The following is a 20,984-nucleotide window of genomic DNA, read 5'->3' as shown; positions in this document are numbered from 1 at the left end:
GAAGCCATTCCTCCTAATGATCAGGACCATACAAAGCTACTAAGTTTTTGCCCTTTTCTGTTGCTTTTGCCTGAATCGTGGAACAAGAATTTGACTCCTCAGTCGAAATAGAGCCTGTTTGAGGGGAATTCCATAACGTTCCCTGGACCTTGACAAGGATGTGCGTGTGCAGAGTGATGGCAAGGGGCAGATACACGAGTCCCTTGTCACCTGCATTAATGCTGCTTGTAAGGGTGAGGGTGAATTGTGTCTCGCTGCGTCTCACCTGGGAATTTCTGTTGCTTACGAGGATGGTTCTTGGTAACCTAAAGTGACAGATCCCTTGAATCTTTCATGCCTCTTCCCACATCCGCTGCCATCAGCTCAGCCATGCGTGCTCCTCACTTTAAATAATTTGTAGATCACTCCATTCCTCCCCATACCAGTCCCTGATCTTTTACGCCTCATCATCTCTTCCAACCAAGTGAGAGAGAGGGAGGGAGGGAGGGAGAGAGGGAGAGAGAGAGAAAGCCCCATCAGTTTCTCAAGGCTGAAGAACTGGCTGCAGAAAACCCGTCTCCTTCCAACCCTGGCTCAGCTAGGTGGACTGAACTGAATGGGTGCTCAAGTTCTGGTAACAAGACCTTCTGAAGACTTGGTAGAAGGTAGATGTGAAGCAGTTTTGTAGTGTGGGAACAAAGATGCTTGATATAAATGCTTGTGTCTTGCCAGAGCCAATAAAATAAGGGTGCATCTTGATTATTATTTCTCCCTGGTAAACTGTTGCAGAGAAATCACAATAGAAGCTGATACACTGCATACTGCACATCATGGAAATATGGATCCCGCCCCCCATTCTTAATGCATTGCTTCATGGATTCCTCAACTTCTATTTATGCCAAGCATTTCTTAATTCAACCTGTCATTATGCATACTACTTCTGGACAGAAGTCTCTCTCTCTCTCTCTTTCTCCTTCCTTCGATAACCCCCAAAGGGGGTGGGGGTGCTAAATGAAGCATCTGCAGGGCTGGTCCACCCATGAGGCAAGGTGAGGTGACTGCCTCAGAAGGCAGTCGTATTGGGGAAGCATCTCAGAACAACTAATAAAGCCGAATGGTGTGTGAACAAACCAGTATGAATCTACCAACAAAGTTAACGTTGAAGAATCATTGCTTTGACACTGGTGATCTTTGCTTCTTTAAGTACACTGACATTAGTTCGCCTGTCTTCCCAAGTGATGTGTACAATTTTTGGGAGACACCGTTGATGGAATCTTTTGAGGAGTTGGAGATGGTATTTATAAGTGGTCCATGTTTCGCAAGTGTACAGTAAAGTTTGTAGTACAATGGCTTTCTAAACAAGCATTTTGGTTTCCCTGTGAATGTCCTGGTCCTCAAACACTCTGTGCTTCAATTGGAGAACAGCCTTTACCAAAGGTGTCGTGGAGTTTGAAGAAACATGAACTCAGGGCGAAAAGGAGAAACGAGCTAAGAGGAAGGCACTTTTGGCAAACCCTCACCGTGATCAACTCCCACACGGAAACCTATGTCTCAATGGTGGAAGGACGTGTGGATCCAGAATTGGCCTCCACAGTCACGGGCTCACTGTTAAGACTGTTTTCATGAAAGACAATCTTACTCAGCTACGAGTGATCTCCAAAAAGAAAGAAAGAGATGAATCTGCCACTAATGTACTGTTATTGTGCCAATGGTATGTTGCAGAAAACCACCAGTCTAGAGGGTCCCTCAAGTTCTATGTCTTTTGGTGCACATCACTTGGCATGTTCTCCAGCATGATGTTGAAGATCATTAGCTGGACATGAGTTTGACAGAAGCTTAGTTGGGATAGTGAAAGAATGGATTCCCTCGTATGTGGGAGTAGGACAGGAAGATCAGTCAAAATATTCTGCTCTCTTTCTCCCTATCTACCTTAGATTTGTCAGTTATTCAACTGTATAATGTTTGTTTTTAGGAAGCCCATGAAGAGATGAATAATCCTCCTATTGCTTTCTTCCTTTTCCCCAGCCTGGGGGAGCTTATGATTAATTCTCCTCCTCTTAACATTTCTACCTTTTCTCATAAGAAACTAACAATTTCCAGCTCCCAGCCATACTTCTATCTGATTAAGGTACTTAAAACATTACTGCTATTAAATCCTGTCCAGAGAATCTGTTTAATAGTTCCTTGATTCCTTGGGCTCTTGCCAGTGCCAGTTTAAATGTTACATTACTCTCTACAGAGCAGGATCCCAGCCAAACAAGGCCTTCTCTGCAACATCCTAAATTTTGAATCTTCCCAAAGCACCCACCAGTTGCCTGCAAATGGGATTAAGCTCCCTCAAAATTCTCTGAAAATCAGGACATGGTGGCTGTTACCACACGACTTAGGAGCAGTGGCTATCTTTCCAAGCCCAGTGTAGCTGTGGAAGTTGGTGATAAAGCCAGTGCACTGACAATCACAATGCTTTCTGGGAGGCACAAGGATAGGAGCAGGGTAGAATGGAAGAGTTTGAAACATGTGATGTGTGCTTATGAGACCTTTCCTGTGTGGCATGGAAGCAAGTGTAAAAGGATGCGCAAGTGAGTCACACTTACTCACAAATGTATCTTCACACAAGACAATGGAACCATAGAATATGCACAACCCACTTGTATATATCTTGTTAGCACCTCATTTTCACATGCAAACCCACCTTTGTGTGAGGAGGGGGGTGTCATTTGTCTGTGTCCATCTTTGTTAAAACTGTCAGGTCAAAAAGAGTGCCATTAGGCTGAGCTGAGGGGCTCCCAAAATATGTTTCAGCACAGGGCTTGTCCTTGATTCTCATTGTTAGGCTCTTCTCCCCTGAACTCTTTTGCAGTCTTATAATGTTAAAACTTCTGCCTAGCCATGGATCCAGAATTCACTGGTTCTCACCCTCAATGCCTTATCTGTAAAATGGGTTGATTATGACCTACATATATCTCAAGTTTGTTATGATGCGAAAGAAATTGACCATTGGCAGTGTTTAGGCATATACAGTGGAACCTCAGGTTACAGACACTTCAGGTTACAGACACTTTGGTTACAGACTCCACTAATCCAGAAATAGTACCTCGGGTTAAGAACTTTGCTTCAGGATGAGAACAGAAATTGTGTGGTGGCGGCGTGGCTGCAATGGGAGGCCCCATTAGCTAAAGTGGTACCTCAGGTTAAGAGCAGTTTCAGGTTAGGAACGGACCTCCAGAATGAATTAAGTTCTTAACCCAAGGTACCACTGTATAGATAACAGTGGTTGGGATTCACCTAAGCAGCTGCATCAGCTTGCATAATGGGACTCTCCCCTCCCCCTGCATGCCCCCAATGCCCCTGAAATTGGCTTGGAGAAAGGGCATGCTGAGGGAGGAGAGGGGAACGCTTTTCCAAATGGAAAAATTGGAAGAGCAACATTGAATTCCACCTAGGAAGTCCTGCAAAGAGGAGGCTGTCTCTTACCTCCCTAGCACAGCCCTCTGCAGCTAGAGCGATCAAGGTCTCAGGGGCTGCTTTGGAAGATGGAGGGAGGCAAGTTAAGATCCGCAGCAGAGAGCTCAAGGTCTGGCGTGTTGCCAGTCCCTGGCGGGTTCACCTGCAGTTTAATTAGGGAACGAGGGAGATGGGGCAGAGGAGAGGGAAAGGGAGGCATGTTTCAACTGGCTGGCTGCATAGCCTTTGGAGGAGTTGGGAAGGGGGAAGCAGTAGGCAGCAGCACTTGGGACATGGCAGACTCTCCCTGCACCCTGGGCAGAAAATCATCCAAGTTTTGACATTGCCGGAGGAACCGTGGAACTAACTGAGGAGCCCTCTGTTACTAGGGCACACTGCAGTCAGTTCAGATGCTGTATACCAAGAGGAACTCCATTGGAGAGACGTTTTAGCAATTAGTTGTAGAGGAACAGAAAATCAGATTTACCTTTGCGTGCTCAAAACTTTATCATATAGCAACATCTCATTATTTTGCAGGATTTATGCAGCTATGGGTGTGTAGTTTTTCCTCTGCATTTTTGTAGCTCTGTGGGAACTTCCAGCAGTATTATATTCTCTTGTAATTGTTGTACATTGTTTCAACAAGATGTTCACAGTATGAATTTCCTTACCTACATATTTAGCAGGCAAAAGACACTTGCAAAAACAGCCTCTCCTAGCAGGCTGTTCATGTTGGTGAAGCTCCTTTACAGCCCATTGCAAAGTGAGGATCTGTTGGAAACGGGATGGTGGCAGGTGGCGTGCTGTATTCTATGAAAGAGACATGTGCAGTGTGGTCTAAATTCTGCTGTGCTGGCAGATGACAGTGCTATGCCTATGCAGTTATGCCATTTTGCACTTGCAATACAAAATGCAGGTGTAAGGAGCAAACATTGGGCCAAACAGGCATGAGAAGATATGTGAAGCTGAGACCTGGTTCTGAGCTCCCTCAAAAGTTGCTTCCACCATGTTGTAATGACACTTATGCTCTATATGCCCACCCTGCAAAAATGTACTGGAGGATAGGATTGTGATTCATTCGGGAGCAAATCATGCACAGGAGTATACACGTAAAGGAATTCAGCTTGTATATTAAGCTGCATGGCATGTATGTGATGTTGTAGCATGGGGCTACATCAGTCTGCCCCCATGTCTAGAAGGTTGCAGCTACCCAAGTGAGAACTTGGTGGAGATTTTCCACAGGCATTTGGTTGAGCACTGGGAGTACAGGATGCTTGACTAGATGCGCCATTGGCATGATCCAGCAGGTGCTTCTTGTGTTCTTAAGGGGAGCACTTTTGCACAAACAGCCAAGGCAATGACAAATATGAAAAGAGCAAATGATGACACTTGTCCTCCCTCAGAACGTTACAGGTCCTCCTGCTGCAGAGATGAACTGTTAAACCCAGGCTGCATTCGGGGCTGCAGGAACAGAGCAAGGTAAGCAAGACAAGACCTTGGTCAGGAAAGTGGCGCCTACGCTTCAGAGTATGACTCCTGAATATCCTATATACCCCTCTCCCTTGAGCAGCCCAAGAAGTCCTGAACACTCAAAAGCACCCAGGAGCACAAAGTCTCCCTTTGCAATGTGGCTCAAAGTTTGCTGGCTTAACAGCCCACTCTTGCTCCGAAAGGTTGTGGCTGTGTCTCCCACACAGGGCAATAATGCACTCTGCAGGCCAGGGAGTTTTTGCAGACCACAACCCTCTTCTCTCTGTAGATCAGTTCCTGCAATGTCCTGAGAAAGGCTACAGGGAACACAACCACGTTTAGTGAACACTGACCCCTCCCCTCCACCCAAACACTAATGACACTTCTTTTTTTGTAGGAGCCGACTTGGGGATACACAAAGCAGAACAAACTTTAACCAGAGACAGAGCTCCACGGCAGCTTCCTGTACAGAATAGATGACTATTGTCTCAGTGATTGCATTACTTTTCCCAAGAGGTGACATCAGGGGGAACTGCTGATGGGAGAGTGGGAAGTGGGACTGGATAGGTGGCAACTTTAATGTGCCAGCTGCACATGGACACCCAGTCACAGGAATTGCTTCTTGGCAGCTGTTGCTCCTTCTTAGATACTATCTCCACCTCTGTGGAGATGGTCCTTCTACACTCCCAGAGGCAAAGATGTTTCTGCAACCAATGCCAACATGCCGTGTAGACCACAAGCAAGGCCTGTATCAGCAGTGACCTGTGGGGAATTGGCTGTTCCAGTGTGGGGTTTCCATCATTTTTTTCACCCCGGACTTCCTGTCTCTTGGAAGTGGGCTGCATACAGGATTGTAGCAGGTGGCAGATGTACCCAGTGTGGAAGTTTAGTGGTGGGGGCTGCCTGCTGGGCTGCCTGCCAGCCATCTAGTCCTCAAGAGGCATGGAGGTCCTGCGCAAATAAAAGAACCCATGTTTATGAGATGTTGTCAGAACTCCCTTCGCTGTTGATGCTGCTCAATAAAAGCGATGACTGTTTCTACTGCCTGTCTCTGTTTCCTGTTGGTCAGCTGATAGGTAAGCTGCACTTCTCAGCAATTCTGCATTTCAGACATCTTTAGGATGGGGCATGCAGCAGGGGGAGACAGTATATCCTGTGCTGCAGCTCCACCTGAACATTTTGTCTCCTTTTCCCATCTAAACTTATTGTTGCCAACAGGTTGCCCAAAGATGGACTTTAGTGGCTTGTAGTCACTACGTTTCCATTTTAGAAGTATGAGGGACAAACTCACCCACTTCTGTTTCCCATTGTTTTACTCTTTCCCACTGAATTTACAGCCTCTTCAAGGTACTGTCTCTTTACTGTGAGTTGCTGCTGATGTGTTAATTCTTCCCTGTCTCTTTGCCCGCTGTTCCTTTCCCTTCCAAAATGCCTGTATCTTTCACACTGAAACCAACAGAAGTGTACTGTGTACAGATTTGTGTACATCATATGTGCAACCTTTGGGACCACTGTGGGACTTGACCTCTCGTTCTAGAGGACCTTTTCATGCAGGCTTCTTGCCCACTGAGCTACGATGTAGGGTAGCTGTTGTGAAAGGAATAACACTCCTTCCTTTTAATTCTGGCCTTGACTATTGTCCTGTCCAAAAGTGTTGTTTTTAGGGTTGTTTGCTGCTGACTATATCTAGGACTGTAGCCCTGACTAATCACACCCTCTCCTGGCAGTCACTGTAAAACTACTGTGACCTGATCACAATTCTCCCAGTGTATAATTTTGTTCGTGAGATAACTTTTATAGGGTTTGTTTAGTAACAAATAATCATTTCAATAATCATTGCGTATCAATGTTCAGTAATAATAATAGCAGAACGTGTCACGCGTAAAACAACAACAATCCTGTATGCATTGCAATAAGTATTCCCGAAGAAGCTAATAAAGATCACTACCCTTCAGTTAACTTCCTCAATTTCGACATAGGTGGTTTTCACTTTGCCTTTGCTGAGAGAATGCAAAACCTCCCCCCTTCCACATTTACTTTGATATTCTCTTTTGTTTTTTGTTCAAACCACCCCATGGCCTCTTTGATCATCGTTTGTGCAATACTGTCTGTGGCAGCCTTTGAACAACATACTGAGCACCTATCATCCCACAACTACAGCACTTGCTCTCTGCACTCCCTTTCCTTGGATGGGATGAAAATCCTGGTTTAATAGTTAAATAAATAAATAACAATGTTGTGTTTGGGCTTCTGGGACTAAGAGGTCCTAGCCTACTGTTGATAGCAAATATTTATTTCCTCCTTCCAGAGCTCTTGGGAAAGACTTGCATATGGTTCAGAGAAAGTTTCCCATCCAGGCAGCTTACAGGACCAGACCTGCATAGCTTCAGTAGAGAACTGTGTCACATGCCTAGTTCAGATAATTCAATCAAAAGGAAAGGAAAATAATTCACAGCTCAAGGATGGTGGAATAGGCAGGACAGTGAATGCTGAAATTAGAAAGTTTGTACATAAACTGAAGCCCAGAAATTTAGGAAGCTGTAGCTGGGAACAGAGATAGAGAAACCCTAGAGAGAGAGAGAGAAAGAGAGAGCGAGAGGGAGAGGGAGGAAGGGAGCATGATGGTGGGAGCTAGGAATATTTGGATGCAAAATGAGGGCTGCTTCCAGACAGGTTTTTCTTGTGTATGTATTCTGCTATGTTCCATCAATACCAGTGGGCATAGCTGCCATAATGGGGGAAAGGAAGGTCAAATTTGCTGAGTGGTCACTTAGAAAACAAGTTGTGAGCCATGCTTAAAATAAAATCAATTTATTGAATGCTAGCAGTTCATTCATTTAAGCATGATTGCTCATTGCTATTCATGAAATGTCAAAAAAAAAAAGTTTGTTATGGATAGTTTTGCAGTTTCTAAGAAAGAAAGCATGTTGCTGAAATGGTGGTGACCAGAAAGGGTTCTTGCCCTCTGTTTTCTAAATTAGAGTTCTAGTGCTATAGCACTCTTTCATTTTAAGCCATAGGTGGCCCCAACCTCATTTTTGGTAGCCTCCCAATATCTCCCCAAGTTGCCGCAGTCTTCTGTCCTACTTCAGTTCCTTCTTACAATTCCTGGCTTTTTATAGCGTTTCTCCCCTTTTCTATCTAGTTCTAAAGCAATTAAAAAGAGCAGTATTTTATTTGCTACAACTAAATGTCATTACTTACTCACTTTTCGCTTGGTTGTTTGACTTGGGAAGGAACTTGCCGCCCCCCTTCCCCCCACGTTGTCTAATAACTTGTTGGTAGGCTGTTGCCATGTGTATATCTAGCAAAATGAGAAAGCAATTACTTTCACTCGCTTTCCAAAAAAACCAAAAACTGCACTGGTCTGTTTTACTACTGAAAAAATAAACATCACCTCTGTATACTTCCTTGTGAGTAACTCCAACATACCCAGTGGAGCTTACCTGCATAGGTTTGGGAATTCTAATTGAGATAGCCATGATGAAAATTGAAGCAGGGTGGTCTTTGTTCTGGATTAGTCAGAAAGTTGTCTTAGCACTAGAATGGTGTTATAAAATGGTACCTGCTACAAAGGTTATAGTGAATGTGTGCTGAACTGTGATAGGTTCACCATCCTGATAATCAGATACTGCCTCAAAAAACAGGCAGAAGAGTAGTGGCAAGAGCATATACATTGGTAGATATTTTGCCTTCTCTTCTGCTTTCAAAAGTATCTGACCTTCTGCAGTAAGGAAAAAAAAAAGACAGAAGCAGCACTAGGGAAAACATGAGAGGATTCCAGAATGTGAGTGAACAATGCATGGCAATTTGAAACTAAATGCTCAGTGGGGAAGCTACCTGGTCTCACTTCTGGCCTCTGGGTTGTTTCTTCTTTGGTGTCCTAATCAGGTCATGAAGAAGAGTCCATGGGGGCAGGGGGGCAAGGAGGTTGCAAAGCAGCACCAAGGAGAGCTCCTAGTGAGCAACATGTTTCAACAGTGTGTGAGACCGTAATGAATCCTTTCATGCCTTGGCAGTTGGGGAACCCCATGCTGGGTTCCACCCCAGCCTTGAAAAGTGGGTGGCCTTAAAGGGTCAGCCTTAAAGGGTCAGCTCTTGGCCTGGAGGCTTGCATTTTGCTGCCCCTACGGGAGATCATGCCAGACATGCTGCCTGTGTTTCCCCACAAACTCTGAGCATAGTATGAGGCCCCTGGGAGGTAAGTATGCTGGTCCTAGGCAATGATGCAGTCTCTGGTCCAATCTCAGGAGTTCCCAGTTAAGCGATCTCTGTCTTCTTGGTCCCAGAATCCCTGGAATCTTATTCTAGGATACCCCTGGTTCAGTGGTGGTGCTTAGTCCCAGCGCTGCCTTGGTAACACTATTGGTTCCTTAGCCTTTGAGGCTGTCATGATACCACACTAGCAATCACAGTTGCCCACCTGGGAGAAAAGTTGGGAGCAGAGGCTTCAGACAGAAAAATCCCCTTTGACACATTAAACCTGGGGCCCTTAATGTAGTGTCTGTAGGTGCCACAGTACCCTCAGACACATCTCTCGGAACCTGCCACAGCTTTCTGCTCTTCTTGTTTTTTAATTGAGTGATTTTTTAATATTTACTTTGGGAGGTTTGGTGAGAGGGTGCATGATTGCTGTTTGCTGGCAAGATGTTGCCTGTTTTGGTGGGGTATAGGTGTTTTGTTTGTGGGGGTTTTTTTGGGGGGGGGTGTTTCTAAGCATTGCCAGTTTCTCTTCTGTGACGTGGGTATTTTGTGTTGCCCATTTTGATTTCTTAGATTTCCAAATGCATCTACGACTTCCCAAAATGTTGGGGAGCCTGCATTAAACAAACAGGTGTCATTGGGGCCTATGTAATCCTCTTGGCTGGTTCCACTGGATCTTGCTAAGAAAACTGGGGTGTTTATAGGATTGCTACCTCTCCTGGCAGATGAGTTGTCATTGCTCACTTGAATATATGAATAGAGCTAAATGTGTGCAAATTAAAATTCCAAGGCTTCTCATTAATGCCTGTCTAAGCCAAAACAACATACTGGATTGTTAGGAAACTGGTTAGCCTGATTTACTAGGCCAGATAGCAATCAGCTTATTGGCTGGTTCTATTGTCCTAAATAAAAGCCACCAACTCCTCATAAACACACTTAATCACAAATCTTATCTATCTGATGGGTACTTGCATACTTCATAAAACACACATACTTAATCCTTCGTGCATAGGATATTTTGTCACGGGGTGTGTGTGTGTTCATGTGTGTTACTGCTTGTAATATGAAACCTTCCCTGGCAGCAGACTTTTGAGCAGAGTTTGTCTTCTCTCATTGATAAACTCAGTTCTGGAAATTCCCCTCTGCACAGTGAAACAATGCTGGGCTATGGGGATTGCAGCCTGCAGCTTGTGCTGTGGGAGCTTGCGTGACTCCAGCGCATCTCAGAGAGTATAAACAAAGCCAAAGCCAGAAACGTGCTCTAATTATAGCTGGCAAGCTTTGCAATGGTGAGAGACTCTATGGTGCCTAAGAGTTCCCATCCTCACCTTCCCATTCAAATTGCTCGTAACTGGAGGGTTTGAATGGATATCCAAGGTCAGCTAGTACAACTCCTGGCCCCAAAGTTTGGCCTCTGGCAGCAGCTTGAGATCTAAGCAATAGTATGACACCAGAGCACAGGAGACTAAAGGACAACTACCTTAACACTGCACCCCTGTGCACTCTTTTAACTTAGGAGTGAGGTCCATTGTGTACCGGGGAAATAATTTCTAATAAGTAAGGTAATAAGTAAGCATAGGCCTAGTCTGCCTGTTTATTTAATATATATTTTACCTTTCTCCCAAGTTGTTATAAAATACGAAGTGATCAAAAACAATAGTTAAAAATACAACAAAACACATTTAGAACCAGCTTTAAAATACGGATTGCCCAGATAGCAGACCAGTGGTCAACGTACTCTGCACCTAGTTTTCAAATGTTGGTTTAAACAGGAAGCTCTTTGCCTTGTCCATTGCCACAGTGGGCCTTAGTAGGATCTTCTGACCTTGGCATGGTGGTCTCTAGGGCTTTCCAGGCTCAAAGCCCAGAATGTTGGATGGAACTCCATTCTGGAAAATGTAAGGCAGCAACTACCATGGCTGCCAAAGAGGTCTTAAGGTCTTAAGGTCTTAAGGCCAAAGCTGCAAGGTTTTGCCTTTTGCCTCCTTGAATCCTGGCAGAGGAGAGGAAAGCAGTAACTGCTCCATGTTTCTGTTTCTGTCTATCTATCTGGGTCAGGTGGTCAGTGAAGGACCTTTTGTAGCAGAGGGAAGAGGACTGTGTTGTGGAGACTGAGGCTCAGTACACCCCAGAGCATTAACACCCATGGGGTAGTCATAACTCAGCACTATTGTCCAGTAACCTCAGCATAGTAGGAATTGTGCATCATTCAACAGAGACTGAAGCGGGTGACAAGAGCAAGAAATTGCTACAGATTTGGACAGTGAAAATGTGGAGCTACAGCTTGTGTTCAGATCTGACTCACCTGTACCCCCATGTTCAGATAAGCGTGTCAGGAGGAAGCCAAGAATACACAGGCAAGATCCTGTTTTCCCTGTATCTCCTTCTCCCATAGTCCTCATGCTGCCTAGTACAGACTCTGTCTATAAAGTCACCAGCCTGGCCCCTGGCAGAACAAATTTTAATAGCTCACTTGATCACACAAGTGAAGTGGGCTTGGGGGTTGGGGGAATAAATTTATTCCAGTTTGCAAACTCATTCTTCCTTAATCATCTGGAGGTGAACTCTACTCACCTATTTCACAAGCATGGCCTAATGTGATGTGAAGCAAGAGTTGTGGTACAGGAGCCAAAGAACACTCCTCTCCCAATGTGCACATATAGAGGTCTAGGAGCTAATCACCCATGGAGGCGACAGGGACTGTTTGACAAGATAGCATTCACAGGCCTTAGGCCATCAGACAAGGGGATGAACAATCAGGCAGTGCTTAAGCTTTGAAGCTGAGCAGCTGTCTGAAATAAAAGGACACCAGTCCCTTATCTGTCGTCCTGAGGGGCTGGGATCAGAACTGCCGCCTCATCTTTATCAAGGAACATAGTTTGTTGTTTTCCTATGGGCCAAAAGACAGTGTGATATGGAAGATCTATGATCAGGTCTCCAAATGCCTTTTTCTTGGTTAAAAGCAGCTGCTGGGAAGTGGGGCTGGATAAAGGGTAGGGCTGTGGCGCTGAAGAGCGGCCGGTTAACCCTTCACCTATCTCCAAAATCTCTTGCCTGAAACCTCTGTTACTTGAGGGGATAGGATTGCCAAAGGTGTAAAGTGCTGTGATTTTTGCTGTGACTTGAAAAGGCCATGCCTGTTGGAATCCCTGCTATGTGTGACTGACAGCAGGGGGAAGGGGGCCACAACAAGGACTGGGGAATCTATCACATTCCAGGTGTTGTTAGACTCCAACTCCCATCAACCCCAGCCAGCGTGGGATGAAGGGAGATGTAGCCAAGCAAAATCTGAAGTGCCATCCCTTTCAGGTTTCGCCATCCCTGGAATAAGCTCATGGGCAAGCCGTTAAGCCTTCACACAACTGTACTGTGCAAGTGCAATGGAAGATCTCATGTGGGTGGTGAGCATTGCAATGGTGACTAAGTGAAATGTGCTCTTTCTTGCAGGTTTCCGTGAGAGTGCTTTTGCCTATGCCATTGCAGCCGCAGGGGTGGTACATGCTGTCTCCAATGCATGCTCCCTGGGCAAGCTGCAGGCATGTGGCTGTGACCAGAAGCGCCGTGGGGATGAGGAAGCTTTCCGCCTCAAGCTGCACCGTCTCCAGCTGGAGGCCATGAACCGAGGCAAGGGGATGATGCATGGAGTGCACTTGGAACACATGCCAGCTGAGGCCCCAGGCCTGCAAGACTCCTGGGAGTGGGGGGGCTGCAGCCCCGATGTGGACTATGGGGAGAAATTTTCCAAGGACTTCTTAGATTCCCGGGAGACCTACCGAGACATCCACTCTCGCATGAGACTGCACAACAACCGTGTTGGCCGGCAGGTGAGCTGAAAGCGCAGCAATGGGTTGGGTGGGGAGTTGTAGTCAAGGCTTGGAAAAAGGTTTCTGGGAGGGAGTCAATAACCCAGACAGTTCCTGATCTATAGAAATAAACGAGGCTGATCATTCCAGCTCAGACACTCATCTACCTGGTTGGTCCAAGATGGTTTGTACAGGGCTGGCGTAACTGAGAAATGCTGTCTGCATTTAATGTGATGGCAACTTCTGATGCAATCAGATGCAGACTTGAGTCAGGGCTTATCCACACTTACCTTTTGCCCTGCTCTTTCCAGGCACAAGTTCCCTTCACCCACAGTTTAGCATTCAGTGGGAACAAACATCAGTTTGGGGTTTGGGCATATTGCTGTTTGCTCTGATTGAGCTTTAAAGAGCAGGTTTTCATGGGGAAAGCTCCAGAAGGGTGCGGAGAAAGGGCGCTTGGACATGAAGATTTAAAGCATGGACCATGCCTGGAAAGAGCGGAGGAAAGGTAAGTGTGGATAAGCCCTCCCATAGTGTACTGTGCTTGCATTCTGCCAGTGCTTGATCCCTGCCTGGAGCAATCTGAGAACCAAGAGCATCAATTGTGGTTTGTTTACCAGCAGAAATGATAGCATGGTAGGGCCATCCTCATCTCTGCTTCACTGATGCACAGCTTCTCATACTTGCATTTTAGATGAAGCAGAAGTGTGGAACGTGCAAGAAAATTATGGTAATTCAAGAGATTTATTGTTCTGTTTAACTACTTAATCCATAAGAAAAGGCCCCATTACTCTGCATACTCAAGTCTGATTCCAAGCTCACTGGAAAGCAAATAGAACACTCATGATTAGAAGCAGTTTACTCCTAGTCACTGAATGCTTAGAGCAAACATGGCATGGACTGTATTCATCTATTTATTGACTATTTATCCCACCATGGCTAGAATGACTATTATGCTATCCTTTGCTTATGAGACTGACATGGCATTTGGCTGGACACGATGTGCATGAGAATGCTGGAAGAGACTGAGTCTCTGTTTTCTTACACTGCTCAGTGGATTTCTGCTTTCCATAAGAAGTGAGCATAGATCTGGCTCCAGAATTGCAGCAGCAACCTGCCCAACATAGGGATGGTTTTCATACCTTGATACCTTCATGAGTGGCACAAGGGAGCAAATTCTTAAAGTAAATATAGAAGACCATGTTTTCACTTTTGCCATAAGAAGAGCCTGCTGGACCAGGCCAATGGCCCATCTGGTCCAGCATCCTGTTCTCTCAGTGAGTGACCAGATGCCCGTGGGAAACCTGCAAGCAGGACCTGAGGACAAGAACACTCCATTCCTGAAGTTTCCAGCAACTGGTATTCAGAAGCATGTGGCCTCTAACACTGGAGGCACAGCATAGCTTCCATCATGGCTAGAAGCCCTGAATTTGTCTAAAATTTACTAGCTAAAATGTATGCATATCTGACATGCACAAACTGTACAACGACCAGTTCCAGCACTATATTTTCCTGGTGTAAACTGCCTTGTGAAATGGAGCCTGTAAAGTGGCAGCTGGTGTTGCCACAGTCAGCCCTTTGTAACATGCTTTTAAAATCCTGTCCCTGTGAACACACAGACACCGTCTCCTTGCACAAAAGTAGCTCATGATGATTAAAGCTGTTGATCTGCTTAATGATCTGCATGCACATCTCTGAAATTCCTCTGTATTCAGAATATTTGTTGTTCACTGAGGAATCGTCGAGCTGCAGGTAGTAGAGATATCATCTGTACATGCATCTGGCAAAGTAGATTCTGGCCCATCAAAACTTACGCTACAATATATTTTAGTTTTTAAGGTGTCAAAGAATCATTTTTTCCTGCATGGCACATACTGAGATGTAGATCAGCCAGTGCAGTAACCCCCATCTTGGAGAAGAGCATTTGTGAGGTTTCGAGAAAAGCTTGATTTAGTCAGGCACATCATTCTGCTGATTTAGGTTTGAATGCTAAAATACTGAACAGTTTGAGCGGGTGGCCACCCATGATCTGAGCTAGGTTCAAGCCTCTATATTCCCCCACAACTAATAGTTCTACAGGAAAATCCAGTGAGAGTTACTATTACTAATTCATTACCTGCAACTAGAAAGTGGTTTTATAATAACAAAAGATGGATGAAGAAGTTAATTGCTAAGGGAAGAAAATGGCAATGAACATTTTCAGTGGAAGTAAGCCTAGCAAAAATTGTGCAGTCATCTCTAAGCTGTACAGCTGGGGAGGGCCAACTTTTTTCTATTGATGGACATATTTGAGGGTCACATTCCCGTGGGAGTAATCTGTCAGACAGCAGTAGAGTCAGAAGTGGGTGCAGCTACTCCCTTTCTGTCTTTTTGCCACCCACTTCTCCCCCCCCCCTTGTCCCTTTCCACCTGTTTTTCCCATTTGCCACTCACAGGAAGTTGGGCCAAGAGTTGCAGATTGCTCACCTGCATTGTATAGGTACACCTGTCTGATCTGATGCACCCATTTCTAATATCACGCAATCAGAAAAAAGAGGGATGTCTGCATGGACTTGCCCACTCCCTTGAAGAGAATGCGGAAGCCCCATAAAGGCAGGGTGCTTCCAGGTGATAGGTTTATTGAGCACTCATTCTGATTTGTTTTCAGGGAGGTTAGATGACATTGCATCAAAGCAAGTTTATCCCACACTTGCTTTGATGCAGTGTCAGTTAACCTCCCACACTTTCCAGTGCATTATCCCATCACTTCCCTTATTCCCAAAAGTCTTATCTTTTGGGAGTTGGGTTTGTTAGTTGACTTTCCAATCCACTATAATTGCACAACCTGAATTTGATGGTATATGAATCCTACCTGAATCTCACCTGAAAATGGCAACAGTCTGGAAGTGTTAGGCAAGCATTTGGATGGATTAATTTATGCAGCAAGATGATTGATCGGAGGACCTCTTAAGGCAGGCATGTCCAGAGTCCGTTTCAGGGGCCTAATCCAGCCCACCAGTCTGTTTAATCTGTTTATTTCCTGGGGTAAAATCCTAAAAAAAAGGTCAACAACTTTGGTCGGCCCTTTGGTCAGCCCTCACGGCCCTTCACTTCATCAAATCTGGCCCTCTTTGAAAAAAGTTTGGACACCACTGTACTTAAGGCTACTATCATTGCTAGACAAAGTTCTTCAGCAAAAATAGCTTTTGGCTGCACTTGATACCTGTGAACAGAGCTGTGTGTAATCTGTGACCACTCTATGCAAATGTAGAAGTAAGCATTGGAGACACCTTAATTTCATTTTAACTTCAGTTGTTTAGGTCAAAATTCAAAGCCAGCACTTTGAATTGTTCCTGGAAAGCAGCAGGAAGCCAGTGCAGGTGTTCAAGCACTAGTATAATGTGTTCCATATTTTAGAGAGAGAGATTACTTAACAATACATATTTTTTTTGTAATTTAAGAGAAACAGTGTTCTAATTATAGCTTAGTGCACCAGACATCCTCAAGGGTAGTATATGCAAGTGGAAACTGAGCAGTGCTTAACATTGCAAATTAAATAATATAGATGCATGACTGCAGACAGAAAAGCTTGTTACCTTAAAATGACTTCTCCCAGCACATTCACTTCCTCTATTACCTCTCAGTCTGCATCCTAAAAAGAAATGTTCCTAAAAATTGCATCGCTGAACTCAGAAGATAATCTGCAGTAATTTGGGATTGTTACGCATCATAACAGCCTTCAGTCTTTTGCTCATCAGTTTATTTTATGATATATGTTTAAAGTACCAATTACGTGAAGTGGCCACAATGTAGGTATGGTAAATTGAACTCTATTTTGGATTCACCATTCCTAACTATAAAGTCAGCCCCAGTGAACATCAGTACTTGAGATACATCACATTAGGATAGAAGGAAGCCCATGAACTGTGTCATGTTACTTATAAGTAATCTCAAAATAAGGTATACAAAAGAGATGTCCAGTCGTATAGGGCCAACTTTTATTTATATGAGTTCATCAATTACAAGTACTGAAGGCTGGCACATCCAGATCCTGAAAGTGCTCCAGTGCCTTACAAGAATTTTCTAGAAGGGGTCATGGGTGGCTTTTCTGCCTCTGCGTGACTTTGATGTGAAAAGCCATACATGGTGAAGCTTTGCCTTCTGTGTAAATTGTAAAAGGTGTAGGAGTCCTCTCACACAATAAGCAGGTATGCAGTGAGCTGGGGAGTTGGTCCAATAGGACTGTTTTAAGAATCCATTGGAAAAGCAAGTGACTGTTCCACTGATATATACCACTGAGAACTAACTCACGTATGTGTTAAGCAAGACCACTTCATGCCAGCACTGCCAAGGGCTGCTGCAACAAACAGCTGTACAAGCCTTTGAGAGGCAGAGATGTGAGAGGGCATCAGAGGAAGCAGGGAAGGAAGGAAAGAGGCAGGCACCCCAACCATCATTCAAGGCACCCCAGGGTGCCACAACGCACTGGTTGAAAATCACTGGCCTGAAAGAGGGACAGAGGCAGGCACCCGACCATCATTCAAGGCACCCCAGGGTGCCACAACACACTGGTTGAAAATCACTGGCCTGAAGTGTCTCTATCATTCCTTTGAGATGGAATGGTAAAATCTGCAGTTCAAATGCCCTTGCTGTGTTGATATAGGAGAAATCTAATCCAGGTTAATGACTGCTAGTACAGGTTAAGCCTTCCTCCTGTAAACAAGCCTGCCCTAACTCTGACCTTTTGGCTCCTTGACAAGGGGGAAGGAGCCCTGCACTCTCTGCCTAATCCATCAGAGTCAGACCACTCTGCCACTGCTTTGTATCTGTGCATTTAGGAGAACCATTGTTCCACCAAGGTTGGTACAAGAATCAGTGCTTTTCAAATCCAGGGAAATCAAGGTTATGTATGGGATACTTGGATGGAACAATATGCCCAGGCTGATAATGGAATCTCCTTTTTTTAAAAAAAATATAAATCAAAAATCTGTGGGGGGATACGTGATGTATAAGATATTATGACGTATAAGATATTATGCTTCAGTGAGGAAAGGAGCTGGATCCCCAAGAGTCGATAAATCTGACAGCTAATGGCAGCCAGAAATTTAATTCTAGTGACCAGCAAGGAAAGCCTTGAATGTGTTTCACCAAAGGGTTACCCATTTTTCAAAACACTGGAAGCAAAACAAGGAGGCAGAAAGTGTCTCTATAAAAAAGATGTTAGAGTGAGTCGCATACTAGGATCCAGTATCAGTGTTAGGAGCTGGTGTCGGGTTTTCTTAATATTGATGTGGTCAGTGGTGCTACTCAGGTGTGCGTGTTTGTAATTATAACCTGCATGGCAGCACATCTGTGAGCTTTTCACAATTTAGCACACCTGAGGTATCTTAACAATTTAACTAATTAGCAGGGGGGAGTTTACCTACTGCACCGAATGCAGCGATGTGATAGGGTAATTGTTTATTTGAAAAATGTATTTAAGTTGATCAAGTGGTATAGTGTGTACTGTTATAGAATACTGTTAAGGAATGCTGTTGAGGAATGGTAGTGAGAAGGGGTGTTTTGCAGCTGTTTGATTATTATTTAAAAATAAAGTAAGCAAAGATATTGTGGGCAAGTTTTTATTCCATCGCCCCAGTCGCTGCGTAAACTTGGTTGGCAAAGAAGGTCCAACAGCTGGGAAGGAGGGATTGCTACAGTGTTAGAAACTGAGATATGAAAGGTAGAAGCTAAATGGCATCTTAAACCTAGGTTATGGGCAGTGGCGTAGCGTGGGTTGTCAGCACCCGGGGCAAGGCAAGTAATTTGCGCCCCCTAACCCGTGGATTTGCGCCCCCTAACCCATGGATTTGCGCCCCCTAACCCGAACCCCCAGATGTTGCGCCCGGTGCGGCCGGCCCCCCCTGCACCCCCCACGCTACGCCACTGGTTATGGGCGCAACAACAGAATGTCTAGGCACCCCTTTTTTTAAACAAGAATACAAAGCTGAAAATGAATGAACTGCAACTAAAATACTACATTAATTTTTCACATGGTCTAGTCCTTCCCCTGCCCACCCCCATAATATTCTTAAGAGAGTCTCTTCTCCAGTCTTCAGAGAGTAGCTGGAAGTGGGGAGGCAGAAAAAGGTCCTCCTTTCCTTCCACTCTGCAGTTTTAATCTGAAATCTAGGCACAGTACTGCTCCCAGAGCTCAGAAACTGCTCACCCTAATGAAATTCTCTGTCGCAAAATGTGCCTAGAACAACGGGAATTTTGAACACTGGCTACAAATGCACCTTGTCCATTGATCTTCGCTTTGTGAAGCTCTTTTGACCAGTGACAGTTAAAAAGAATGCACTTATTTTACTCCTGTGGAGCAGAAAGGCTCACCTTGTTGCTAAAACAGCATTTGACTGCTATATCCAGCCAAAATGTGTGGCTTTCTTTCATCTCTTAGGACTAACCTGAAATTGCTTTGAAGCAGGAGAATGATGGTGTGTGTGTTTGTGTGTACATGATAGCAATGTGTTTGATAGGTGTGCAATGAGAAGACTATGGTCACTGCCAGGAGACGGCAGAGTAAGATCCAGGCAGCACAGGAGCCACAAAAGGCCCTGTCAAAGAGGCATATATCCAAGAATGGTGATTGGGCCTGGCAATGACACATGGCAGCTGCACAGTTTGCATTACATTGACACCCAGGTACCCCAGCTGGGTTCTGGGACTGCGCTGCCCACAGTGCCCCAATGTAGTATTTCTACAGTGTATTGAAATGGTGTATCAGACTTAGCCAGTGGGCACTGATTGCAGCACTTTGCTGATAGCAGCACTTTGAGAGCATTCTTCAGAAAAGACCTTTCAAACCTGTAACCTGGCTCTCAAGGTGATAGAAAGGGCTTGTCCTTGTGGTGGGTTTTAGAGGGGAGACTTGGGAGGGAGGAATGGGACATGTCTCAGTTGCAAGTTAATTTAATAAAGTGGCAGTTCTACTTAATATGAACAAACTAGGCATATTTTGAGGAGCCCTAATAGGATTTTTTTAGAACTGGCCCATGATGATGGGATACTTGTCCCCAATTTCTTACCATGTTAAGCATCTTTTTCTTTAAAAAAACATTTTGATTCCCTCTGCCCTTCTCCCTCCTGGGACCAGTTTTCCACCGGATGCTTTCTTTGTGACCTAAAGGGTAGAATATTGGGAGTGAAGAAACTAAACCTTGGCTCCTACCAGCACTATTCAAGGAGACCCACATTCTGGCTTTTCCTACGAAGCCTTTCCTGGAACATGCTGGTGGGTGTTCCACCCACTTGCAGAAACTGTCCCTTGCTGACAGAATTGCAGTAGATCCCTTGCCAGAGAAAAGACTCTTCGTGGTTTGTTTCTTTAAAAAGAAAAAAACCCACTACAGCTGCAATCCTATATATACACTTACTTGGAAGTAAGTTTCATTGAACTTGGTGGGATTTTCATCCAAGTAAACATGCAATAGGATTGTACTGTGCAGCTGTTCTTTGAGATTAGGTGTCCTTTGAACAGTTGTACTTTCAAGCTCAGCGTAATGGGCTGGAGAGTGAGCGGAGGTGGGGGAGAGGAAGACATGCCCCTGCCTGGTTGCTGTGAATGACCTTTTGTTATCCCCTCTGCATGGTATAGACAGAGCTCTGATTTAGGAAAGATGGCTCTGGAGGGCTTCTCTGAGGGGGAGCAGCATTGTCCTCCCGCTGGTTCCTTCGGGAAGCCCCTGCCTTGGGCAGGATGGGAACTTCGTTCCCCAGCACCCTTCCCCAGTAGGGGAAGCACACAGGAAATGGTTTCCAAACCACTAGGTGGGTTGCAAGGGGGATAATGGCTCCCAGCCTATTAGTGCTCTGTAATTTGGTGCTAATTTCCTTTATTACAGTGTTCCTGCATAGCAGGGGGTGGTGCTTGCTGCTTTCGGCATGTGTGGGGTGTGTGTGGCTGATCTTGCCATCAAATCTGTGCAAGCAGCGGGGCTAGCACTTGGTGGGGAGATGGCACTGGCTTGCTCTGCAGGCTGGTATCATGTGCCTGCCCTGGCCCCTTTTGTCTCTCTAAGAGGCACGGAGGAGCTTGCTTGGCAAGGCAGTCTGTACTGCAGCTGT

The 20,984-nt window shown here is 45.0% G+C and overlaps 1 protein-coding gene and 1 long non-coding RNA gene across 4 annotated transcripts in view; one reads left to right on the top strand and one right to left on the bottom strand.

The window, feature by feature from the left end:
- WNT10A (Wnt family member 10A) overlaps positions 1-20,984 on the top strand; it is a 49,046-nt gene that overhangs the window by 21,198 nt on the left and 6,864 nt on the right. Inside the window, exon 3 of the mRNA XM_083624764.1 lies at positions 12,544-12,920. Coding sequence (XP_083480890.1) covers positions 12,544-12,920 — 377 coding nt within the window. The remainder of the gene's footprint in view (positions 1-12,543; positions 12,921-20,984) is intronic.
- Positions 3,208-20,984, bottom strand: part of LOC310767712 — a 31,977-nt gene continuing 14,200 nt past the window's right edge. Inside the window, exons 2-4 of one of the 3 annotated variants that reach the window (XR_014551027.1) lie at positions 16,475-16,530; positions 8,102-8,197; positions 3,208-4,884 (exon numbers count right to left, since the gene is read on the bottom strand). This is a non-coding gene — a long non-coding RNA (uncharacterized lncRNA). Of the gene's footprint in view, positions 4,885-8,101; positions 8,198-8,339; positions 8,753-16,474; positions 16,531-20,984 lie in introns of those variants that run through there. The other 2 variants (XR_014551029.1, XR_014551028.1) reach the window with 2 other exon arrangements.

The sequence above is a fragment of the Podarcis filfolensis genome (assembly GCF_964270895.1).
Source record: "Podarcis filfolensis genome assembly, chromosome: 1".
Classification (NCBI taxonomy): domain Eukaryota; kingdom Metazoa; phylum Chordata; class Lepidosauria; order Squamata; family Lacertidae; genus Podarcis; species Podarcis filfolensis.
Note: the sequence above shows the minus strand (reverse complement) of the source record. Positions and strands in the feature narration are given on the sequence as shown.